At 45.9% G+C, this 12,008-nt stretch overlaps 1 protein-coding gene across 2 annotated transcripts in view; it reads right to left on the bottom strand.

The window, feature by feature from the left end:
• Positions 1-12,008, bottom strand: part of SGCD (sarcoglycan delta) — a 341,209-nt gene that overhangs the window by 23,404 nt on the left and 305,797 nt on the right. For both annotated transcript variants that reach the window (XM_040604641.1, XM_040604642.1), the window contains one exon: positions 10,407-10,479. In XM_040604641.1, coding sequence (XP_040460575.1) covers positions 10,407-10,479 — 73 coding nt within the window. The remainder of the gene's footprint in view (positions 1-10,406; positions 10,480-12,008) is intronic.

Raw genomic sequence — 12,008 nt, 5'->3', positions numbered from 1 at the left:
GGTCAACAGAGAATTGCAGCTGAATTTCAGCTGGCGAAACAGCTGCCAGGAGGGTCCCGAGAGCCCAACACCCATTTCTGTCAGCCTAACCCGAGAAAAGCTCCTCTCCTTCTGCAGCTACTGCCCGCACCCTGGGAAATTCGCTCCTCTCTGGAGAATCCAGCTGGATTTCTGAATGTGTTTTCCAGGCTTCCTTGGAGTCACTCACCTGCTTTTTGGTTATTACTCCGTTGCAATCACGTTTCTGCTTCCTCGTCTCCTGCATGGCCCCAAAGCCACACAAACACTGTGGGAAACACTTGCTTATAAGTTTGGCTTCCCCTGCCCGAGGACACAACGTCCCTGTGCAGCTGAAGTAAAACACGGCGTTACTTGGCTTGCCAGCAAAGCCGTGCGTATGTATTGCGGGATGTATAGCAGCCACCTCTGCTGACGGATGGAACGGTGGCTGCCACCTTGCCTTTCAAACCAGCAATGCTCCACCTTTAATACGGTACTTTCTCATGCGTGGCTTCAAAAAAATGCTGCTTTTTCAGTGAGTCGCTCCAATGCCAACTCAGCTGGGAACCAGAGCAGGGGACCACCAGCTTCAGGAGTGTCAGCGGAATCTGGGGACGAGGCAGCGAAGTCCATGGGCTCTTAGCTTTATTAAGGCAGAGAAGAGAAAGAGGAATGACCTGCCAGCTTCTGCCTGCACAAGTAGCTTCTGCATTTCCATTTCCTTCCTTCACAGGACAAGAGCATGCACAAGGTGCAGGATGGGTCACCGGCCATCTCCAGCCCAGCGCTGCTGAGCCTCCTCGCTGCTGAGCCCAGAAAGCGCCCGGCAGCACACAGCTAATGCTCACACTAATAAGATGTTATTATCATTCTAGATGAAGTAGAGACCAGGGGAGCAACTATGTGTTGTGCAGGGGTCCCCAAAGCGGGACGCAGGCTGGACTGAGGAGTCACGTTTAGAAAGGGGTTCTCATGAGCCACACGCTGCCTCTGCATGGAGAGGCAGCGCCGAGGTCCAAACACCATTCCAGAGCAGGGAATGGAAATTCCTTTGTTATGAACTCAGCAAAGCTATTTGGTTGGAAACCATTATTATTCAAAATAGCCTCAGGTGCCACAATAACCCATGAGATAAATCCCTACTGCAAAATACACATGAGGAGTAGAGCAGCAGCAGCCACCGCACATTTTAAAAAAAAAATAAAAATCAATTCAAGACATGAGGAAACGACATAGCTACTCCTGTTTGGCCTAGAGAAAACAACTCTATTCCACATGAAACAAAATTCAGAATAAAGATTCTGTAGGCACAGTGAATATTTATGATTTTTCTTAGTAAGTATACAGAACACTGCTTTCAAAGAGATGCCATTATAGTTATGGACGCATTTCCCTCCTTTCCCTAATCGGGTTATGCAACAGCTATTGATTCCAGACTCCAGACTAAAGTACAATTACTGTATTTGTAAAAGTGTCCTTTTCAATCACAGGGGACTTGCATAGCTCCAAGCACCTCACTCACACTAAATAATAAGTATTATTGCCTTGATACAGCCAAACCCTCCGGCATCAGCAGAACGCCAGTAGGAAACAAAACCCCGAGGAACTCCTCACTGGGGCAGCAAAGCGTCTGAACTGTCCTTCCCTATTCTGCACCAGGTTAACGAGAAGTCCATGTTAAACGCTTGGTTTTAAGGAAGCTGGTTTGGAAGCGCTGCTCTGCCGCAGGCGAAACCCCGGCTGCGGTTCCCGTGCTGGGCTCTGCACAGGTCCTTTCTTAAAAGCAGGTACCAAGTGCTGAGTAAGGCAAAGATTATTTTGCCTGCTTTGCTCTTCAGTTTGGGTTTTAGAAATGTGAGATACACAGCTGGAGAGAAGTATAAAGGGATAGAGAGAAATATTCAAGAAAACAGTGTATTTTTCTACCCAAAAGCAAACACGGTGCTCAGTGGATTACATTCCTCTCATTTCTTTAAGATAAGAACAGTGTTCAAAGGAAAATCTTCTCTTCTCAAAATTCAGTCATTCTGAAGATGATTACATCCTAAATATCACAGTATTTGCAAAGGATTGGGATAACAGCGATAGGTGGGTAAGGTGCTTTCCTTGCCCCCTTTCTATTTACTTCTGTATTTCGGGCTCAATATCCTTGGTACAAACAGCTCTATCTCAAGTAGAAATGTTACAATAAAACAATAATTTCTGAGTCTCTCTCAGAGCATTACAAACGCTGAATCCCAGATCCGCACACCAACCGATCCATGATGCAGCATCTCCCAGCTGCCCCACGTAACAGCAGCACCAGCCAGACGCCGCTGCATGGCAAACGTGTTGCCCAACTCGCACTGAAACAAATGCTGGTTTGCCTGCCCCTCTCTCTGGGTAGCTGCCTAATGATTGCTTTTAGGATGCTTATGGCTGCACTTAGTCAATAACCTGCAGATCCTGCTACGGTTGACACCCCAAAAGTGGTCCTTAATGCCTCTAAACCAGGTATTTCTCCCAGGGCACAACCAGTGAGGTATGTGCCTCCAGAACATGGTAGCTCTCCTTAATCATTATCAAAATCATTATCAAAATCTAAATGAAAGGCAACATTTTCTATAAACATCTGCACTCTAGAGGCTAAACGGTATTTTCATCATTTTCTCTAAGAGCTTACAAAAAATACCACCTCAGGGAGCAGACTAACCTACCAGACAGATACATCATGTTGTGTCACCACATCCTTTCAGTCAGCGCATAGTCAATATTCTGTATTATATGAATAACTAATTAGTTTTGCAACTTGTTTCCACAGATGTCATTGCAAAATCTATCTGAGGAATGTCATCTGCACTTGAGAGAAGGACAAGCATTGTAATTAAGTATTAAGCCATTTCACCAGTGTGAGTCTGCCATGGAGTGTGAAATGGCTATAACTCACATTTTTAAGACCTCGCATTTCTTAGCATCTATTTCCTACTCAAGGTTAGCGGCGGGCTGCACAGAGAGTTAAAAAAAGCCAAAAAGCTCACATTTTTGTTATTCAAATGGATACAGATGCATGTCTGACGGTACCGATTGGTCACACCGATAGGGTTTCTCCCCAGTCCCAGAGGACTTCTGGCTCAAACACCTTTGTGAACAGCACTCGAAGGTTAGATGAATGCTCCGATTACGGAGCAAGCGACATTCTGCTGTTGAAAGCTAATGACAATCCTGGCGCGATGCACCGAGGCAGGATACAGATCTTGTATCGAAGATAATTCAATCTGAGATAACAGTCAGGATTGACGATTAATATCTCCCAGAAAAAAGCTTTGTTTGCATTAGGGAACCCCTACAGAATAAATGCAGAAAGAGAATAATAAAACAGGCTGTTGTATTTTATTCAGGGCCCAGGAAAAGTTAAAGTGGTCCCTGTCTGGAGCCATCGCTCCAGCTGCAATTAGGCTGCTTAATTACATACAGAAGAAGAGGAGCCTTGTGTATCATCCCGCCAACCACAAATGAGAGGGGTACTTCCACTGCGCTCTATCCCATAAGCTGTGACATTTGGCAGCGATCTCCTTTAGAAATCTGCCCATGACTCCCTTACTCCCACTCCTGTTTCCACATGGAGGCCACGCCGCTCTGGTGGAACAAGCACCACCCCGGCACCCACGGGTCCCCGCAGCACAGGGGACACAAGCACACCCGGGGAGAGCCCCGTGCCCCACGGCAGGCTGCTCCACCACCAGTTCTGACTGCTCCACCACCAGTTCTGACTGCTCCACCACCAGTTCTGACTGCTCCACCACCAGTTCTGACTGCTTCCACCACCAGTTCTGACTGCTTCCACCACCAGTTCTGACTGCTCCACCACCAGTTCTGACGGCTCCACCACCAGTTCTGACTGCTCCACCACCAGTTCTGACTGCTTCCACCACCAGTTCTGACTGCTTCCACCACCAGTTCTGACTGCTCCACCACCAGTTCTGACTGCTCCACCACCAGTTCTGACTGCTTCCACCACCAGTTCTGACTGCTCCACCACCAGTTCTGACTGCTCCACCACCAGTTCTGACTGCTTCCACCACCAGTTCTGACTGCTTCCACCACCAGTTCTGACTGCTCCACCACCAGTTCTGACGGCTCCACCACCAGTTCTGACTGCTTCCACCACCAGTTCTGACTGCTCCACCACCAGTTCTGACTGCTTCCACCACCAGTTCTGACTGCTCCACCACCAGTTCTGACTGCTTCCACCACCAGTTCTGACTGCTTCCACCACCAGTTCCGACTGCTCCCACCACCAGTTCCGACTGCTCCACCACCAGTTCTGACTGCTCCACCACCAGTTCTGACGGCTCCACCACCAGTTCTGACGGCTCCACCACCAGTTCTGACTGCTCCACCACCACTTCTGACTGCTCCACCACCAGTTCTGACTGCTTCCACCACCAGTTCTGACGGCTCCACCACCAGTTCCGACTGCTCTGCCTGTTTCCTCTGGCTTGAACCAATCTCCGTTTTTATTTCAGCAATACACTGTGTTCAGAACACCTTCATGCCAAGGTCCCCTTCCTGCCAGGCCTGCTTTCACCATCCATTAGCCCTCTTTGAAGAGGCTCTGCCTGTCGATGGACAGACGCCGTTAGCAGCACTGTGAACGGGGCAGGGCCATGATTTATCCAGCCGGGATAAATCAGCAAAGCTCTGTCAACACCTCTGCCATCTCCCAGGCCTGTGCCTCCTGAGCATCTCATCCAAATCTGGGCTTCACCTGCTAAAAACAGTTAAGGAAAGGACACTAAGAGCTAGATCCTGCCTTTCTGGTGCTGGGTGTGAATGAGATGAAGGCCATTAAGAGAAGATCTGCTGGGTAACGAGAGGGAACAGCAACCCCCTCTCCCCCTTTTTGCAATAGAAGTATTTTAAGAGATGGAAAGCCCCAGCAATCAACTGCCTCCTTAACTCCAAGCCTTAAATCCAACGGTATAAATAGATCTTAATACACTGCCCCAAAGAAGCCTATGGAAAGACCACCTTTGATGTGGGAGGGCTGGGGCTTGTCTTCTATAATAGAGGCAATTAACAGGCAGCAGCTTTGAAGGGATGTCAACAGGAGGGAAGGCTACAGCAGAGTGGCTGCGGCTGTGAAATCACCGTGAATTCTGCTCCCAGAAAGCTTCCCCCAACAGCAAGCATTTCAGGAAGCCTTAGCTGTCACAGGGAAGTTGTTAGAGCAGACGTGGTCTCCTAGGTTAGAAAATGAAGAGTGACGAGGACCTCTGCCATTTTAAAGAAACTCATCAAAGTCCACTTAAATTAGCTGTAATTTAGAAACCAGGAACCTGTGTTCTTCCGTTTCAGTTGTACACTAATAGGTATGTGTTGACTTTAGTGGAGATGGTCATATAAAACCGTATGAAAAAAGTTATATTTGTTACTATGCAGAAAGCAAAGCTCATCCCAAGGCAAAAGTCTGTTGTCTTTTGAACTGGTAGGACTAGCGAAATTATTTGGATTGCACTGGTATAACAGAGAAATAATTTCATCCTTTCTGGTAAATCAATCAGAAAATGACACCAGCTAGATACAGGGCTACACTGGCCATTTTCCCCTTGCTGACACCTCACAGGGATCCCAAAGCGTTTGCTGTAGAATGAACAGTGGTTCAGTATCACACACTAGTCTTTACAAATTATTTCCATTTCTTACCAATTACTTCCTCTTTCATACCATTCATTTTTTTGCATTTCCTCCATTTTTTTGTTCCCTTAATCTTTATTAATGTAATGGGGTTTAGACAGAAACATTATTTGTGTTTGTACTTACTGAAAATGTCTCTGCTGCCTTGTGAAACACAGCTGAGAGAAACCTTAATTTGATAAGAATTATTGTTTTGCAAAATGAGTATTGTTACATTAGCTGAGCACTGTATTTAAATTGCTTTTTGTTACAATAGGTCTCACTTGGACTATTTGGATAGTTCAGTACTGTACACGGTAAGGTAAAATTGCACTAATAAAATCAAGCTGCTAGTACATTTCATCTGCCATTTGGTACTTCCAGTGCTTCATAATTAACTTTGGTCAAAAATTACCCCTTCAAGCCCAAGGGATTAATTCTCCCTTAACTATATTTGTGCAGTACAGGAAAAACAGTCATCCCTTGGTTTCCTGGCCTTGGATGAGCGGTTTACTGCATTTTTAACCCACAATAATTGTGGATGAATTCCAGGTGTGTGCTTGCCCCTTGTGGCGTGAATTTCATGCTGTCTGATTTCTTTTTATTTAACTCTGGGGACAGAAATGCCCTAAACCAGGTTTCCATGCTCTGGGTGCCCCTGCCCAGGATGCCCTGGACACCGGGGAGGTACTTGCGTAGCTCTGAGCCTCAGGACCAGGACGGATGCTCTAACACGGCACCCCTCCGGCGTACACCCTCCCAGCTCCCAGCACTTAGCAGCTGAACCATATCCTCCTGGTATTTTTTCTTATATTGGGATCACCCACTTTTTAATTCCCTCCCCTCTAACTACTTCCCTTTTCCCTTGCTCATTGGTTAGGCTAGACTTTATCCCTCACCTCGGAAGAGTGCTGATCTTGTGTTTGTCGGACAACTTCTGTTAGCCTCCTTGGCGTGTATTTGCCTTTTGAAAGAAGATAAATAGAGAAAGGCAGGTGATTCCTGCCAGTGTCAAGGAGAGGCTCTCGAGACAGGCTATTGACAAGCTACTTGGGTGCTACTAAAATAATCCCAGTGAGAAAAGGTCATCCTGAATTCAACTTATCTACACAGGCAATCACATTATCATATGTCAAAGACACTGACTTGCAACAAACAAAGCCAATGCAGATGAGTATAAATATTTCAACGTCCAAACAAATCTCCCAAGCTCTCCTCCCAAACTTTTTTTGGGGATGATACTGAACGGCAATATTAAATGTTCCAAGAATTTGAAAATAATTTGAATTTGTTTGCTTCCCTTTTTACTGTTTTTGACCAGTTTAGAACCCAGTGAACAACTACCAAAACTTTCAAGAGTCTAAAATTACTTTACATAAGTAAAACCATGGAAATGTTTACAGAAGCACACCAAATAGTCTTTCAATCATTGCTAGTTCTTAGGTCATTATTAAAGAATATTCTAGATCCCAAAGAGGAAACATGAACCATTAACTACAGCCTGCACTAAACATAAACAAGACATTTAGGAGCTCTGGCATTCCTAGTACAATTGGTACTGAGTAGGATGGTTTTAGGATACGTGAGTCCGCAGCACGGGAGAGCACCTCCTGAGAAGACTCAGCAGCAAAGCCCAGACCTGGCTCAAAGAAGCACCAAACCAGTTCTCGCTGCCTTGTGATGGGCTTAGCATGCAAGGAGAAAGCTGTGGCCACATTGCCACCTGAATTTTCCCCATCTACATCACTGCAGACAGAAGTGTTTTAAAAAGGGCACTCTGAAAAGAGGGCCACGCTTTTCTGTGACCACCTTGTAGAGCGGCCGGTTAATAATAAATGCATTAGGCTACATGAACTGAAGACCATTCGTCAGCTAAACGGGGACAGAAAGTCTGTTGAGAATGTGTGTGCTGTCGCTTGGAGCGTGTCAGTCTTTGTGACACATGGGCATGACTGAAGGCCTTTGGGAGATGGGAGGAAAAGCAAGCAAGGAAGAGAGATGATGGGCATGATAGCGCTGCTGCCTGCCTTGCGGGGGAAATCGGTCTGTCTGTTAAGGAGAGGAGGAAGGGAAAGAAGACATCAGACGGTCTGACTCCCAGTGGTGACAGGAGCAGTTGGACTCCTCTCTTTCCGACAGTGACAGCCACTGTCACCTTATTTTGAAGCGTCCTAATGAAAAAGCGGGAGTCAGTACGGTACTGAAAAGAGCAAACTAATGGTACCCATTTGGTCTGGAAAGGGTGATGGAGGTCGGTAGTACCTGGCGACAGCCTACAGGAGCTGAATGGGCACTTTCCCACCCCGAGAACTTCAGCCAAAGGAGGAAAGAAAGTCTGCACTATTTATTATAGAAAAAGGTCTTTCAGAATCACGCCAGCTACTGAGTGCGTGTGTACAGCGCTGCCTCCCTAGCACTGCACGGCAGCTCGGGACCCACAGGCTGACACCTCATTCAGCCCCATTTCACTGCAGAATCCTTTTGAATAGGCCAAAAGGACACCTTACAAACATACTCTGCTACCAAAATAGGACGGTACCAAAAAATGTCCCCCCAGAGTAAGATTATTTTATCTATTAACTCTGTACTGCACCCAAAAGGCACCATTTTACCTAAGAAGCAGCCAGTGCTCCAACACGTGGAGAGGAGAGAGAGATGGATGGTTCTTGGTTTGGGGAGGAAAAAGAGCATTTGCTCTTGGGAAACCTTGCTTTCTTTACACAGTGCTGCCATTGCCTCTCTTCTTCTCAGGGCGATGGAAAAAAACATTTATTTTTGCCAAGATAAAATTTTCAGAAGCACACAAAATGTTTTGGGACCCCACGGGACTTTTTTTTTTTTTTTCCAAGGTAAATCCTATTGAGTGATTTTCCCTTAAGAAAAAAGAAAAAGAATAAAACCCCACCAGATTTTTACGGGATTTTTTCCACCCAGTCCACTAATTTGAAAGGAAGTCAGTTATCTAACAGCCCTCTACATAAAACAAGTGAAATAACAACATGAATTTAAAGCAGATCAAACATACTGAACCAACCCCTTGCATAGGTATTGCCATTAATTCATTTCAATTTCATTTAGCTTAATTCTCTTCAGAACAGACGCATACTCAATCAGATTAAGGCCATTTTAATTCACATTTGTCCCCTCTAATATGACAACCTACACTTATTTGGATTAAATTCCCTTCCCATGTTTAGAAAAGTCCTAAGTAACCACACACACGGACCTACGTCTTGCATCTCTTTTGCGCTGCTGAAAATGGGACCTGGTTTTGTAAGTTACTTAGATGCTATTGGATATTTTAACCATTATCTTGCCTTTGTTTTGTTTCTTCCCTCCCTCCCCCTCAAAAAAAAAAAAAGTCAGTAAATATGGGCTGTGTCAGAAAGCCTGTGTCACCTGAACCTCACCTACAAACCCACCCACCCGCTGCTTCATTTGCCTGGAGAAACAGAGGGTACCTGTGCTGTGCATCACTGCTCCCTGCCCTCCTGGGGCTTCTCCCACCACTGCAGACCCCAGCGCTGCCCTGGCAGCTGCATGTCAGGCTGAGCAAAGACCCTCTTTGTTTAAAGGACGTATACCGAGGTTGGGAAAACCATAAGGCAGGGTTAAAGTCACTGCATGGAGGAAGAGAACAGGCTTCTGTAACAAACTGAATCAGACCACCACTGCACTGGTTGCCTGACATATGGTCCCCGGAGTGCAAAATGGGAACAATTAAGAGTGTTTACAGAGAGAAACAGAAAGATCTAGACAGACCCAAGGGAAGGTAGCCAGGATATTCTTTATCTTCCACGGTGATCTAGCTGGGCTATAACTATCCCCCGTATCAGAGTACAGAGAGTTAATGAGAGGTCCTCTCCCATCTTGGTGCATCTGCAGTAAATTTGCAGCGCTCGTGCACAGCTTCAGCTGCCTGAAGATTGCTTCAGCCCCGGCAGTTTCCAGGAATGGAAAGTCTGCAACCCAAGACCTAAGGACAAGATGTCCTTCTGGAGATTTTTTCCCAGCTTTTTTTCTCACTCTCTCTTTTCCTAAGGGCCAACAATTAAAGCACTGATGGCAAACCCCTTCAGCGTTCTTGGTCAGAAGATATCAGAACATTCAGTCAATAATTTATTAGGCCACATGATAAGGCTCTTTTCAGAGACTAGTCATCCAAAGTAACCTGTAGTGGCACACTTTTTTTATTTTATTTTTATTTTTTAAATAAATATAATGCCCAGCATTAGCTTGAGGGCAAAGCTGGTTCTCAGGAGCTGTGCTGTTTGTACCCTCCTGATGTACTGCTGTCAGTAAGCAGCATCTCTGCGCCTGTCAGCAGCTACATGCATGTGCAGCTAGACCCTGTTGTAGGTCAGGGCGGGTTTGCATTTCTGCAAGACAGGTAATGCTGGAGAGCATTGTCCTTTTGCCTGCTGCTACTCCCTGCGATTCAGCACAGACTTCAGTATGTCCCTGCACAATCAGGAAAATATTTCTTTTTTTTTTTTTTTCAAATGCTAAGCCCAGGGTACACAGAGCATGTTACAGAGGAGAAACGATGCTCTCATTACCCATGATTGCCTTTAGCTTGGTCATATTATATGTAAACATGGCAGTCCCTTCTCTTCCGAGGCATCCTCTTGGTGATGCCTTCCGAAGTGAATCCCCAAGCTTTTATGCAAAAGCAAAACTGATGCCCAGCAGCACACACAAATCCAACAAGGCTCCACTGAGTTACCGTTAAACCATATTCCAAAGTTTACCTTAGTTCCTTGAAGGGGTCTGCCCTGACATTGGGAGTTTCTATAGATTTAGGGAACACTGTGCCTTCTGCTCCTGAAATCACAAAACAAAACAGAAGACAAATGGTAAACATTATAAGCTGTTATCAGGGGAGTGATTGTCAAATCATACCTAGGTGCAATTTAACCCATTGCCTGACTCCATTTCTTTCTTGCACACATCCCTTCTGTCCCCAGGAAAAGCCAGACCTTGATCATCTGAAATCGGTTGCTTTGATTACAACTGGGATTTGCCTGTAAACGGCACTTCTGGCTGTAAAAGCAGCTGCTTGCACCCTGACTGTGGGAACTTTGTCGACCCAACTGATGCAGGGAGCTTGGAAAAGATACCCCCATGGCCACCAGGCATCTAATCCAGCTATGTCCCTCAGTAATGAACCTGGATGCATGTCATGGCGCTTTTTTTTTTTTCTTTTTCTTTTTTTTTTTTTTTTCTTCTGGGCTCTGAGAGATACTCAAAGGAGAAAACCAAATTTGGGCTCGACCACTGCAAACGTCTCACTGGTCAGGCTGTGCTCCCGCCTGGGGAAAAGGAGGGAGGTGTCCACCACATGAAATGCAGCACAAGCAGGCAGCAGACCCTGCCCTAGTCCCAGACAAGCCACCAGTTTGAGGTGTGACCCAGAAGTCATTTAACTTCTGCTCATTTTCCCCTGCTCTTAGAGATGGTGGGGAAGGCAGCACCGTCCCCATTTGGTGACTGTTTTCAGATCGCCAGCTGTAAACTGCTAGGTAATACAAACAGCCTTCCTAAGTTTCAGGCCACTGCAGTCCTCTTCTGTGGCCACCTGCACAGCCCAGGCTGGGCCACTTCACCCGGCCATCCCTGCACTATTTGGTCCATATTTATGCCTGAGCCACACTTGCGTCTCTCTAGAAGATGTGCTCTCCCCATATCACTGTTTCAAGCCAAAGGCAGCCCGTGCCATCCTCTGGTAAGCCTTTCCAGTATTTATTTTAATTAAAAAATCTTAATCTAATCTGAATTGGTCTCACTTCAGCTTTCAGCCACTAAATCTTCTCGTGTCCTCACGTGCCAGCCAATTTGCCCTGCATGAGCAGACTCTCCACCTTCTGCAGATAGTTACCAGCAGTGATCCAATGACCTCAACCTTTTCTGATTCTCTGAATAGCTCAGGCTTTCTGAATCATTCACTGTGAAGCAGATTTTCTGGATTTCTCAATGCTCTTTGCTGAACCCATTCCACTTTTAAAATACCCTGTTGGGACACAGGTGTCCCCAAGTGCTGTCACTGGCGCTCTATGCTGCAGAACATCATATTCTCGCTCCCATTGAAATTTCCAATTAAAACACAGTTAAGAACGACACTGACTGCCTTACACACAGCAGAGCACTCAAAATTAACGTTCATGTTCTCTAATATATAGCTGCCTACCCAGTGAGCAAGTATGACCTCTATTCTTAAATCTAGACATGTGGTCTTGCGTTCAGATACCCTGTGAATGATTAGTCATTCATTACCTGTAGTCATCACAGCAATTTCAGTGCCAGCATGCAAAGAGCACCAGTGGCAGTTTTTTATTTCCTTTGGTTTTTCTTTT

The sequence above is a fragment of the Falco naumanni genome, chromosome 8, assembly GCF_017639655.2.
Source record: "Falco naumanni isolate bFalNau1 chromosome 8, bFalNau1.pat, whole genome shotgun sequence".
Lineage (NCBI taxonomy): Eukaryota > Metazoa > Chordata > Aves > Falconiformes > Falconidae > Falco > Falco naumanni.
This window is presented reverse-complemented; position numbering and strand designations above follow the sequence as displayed.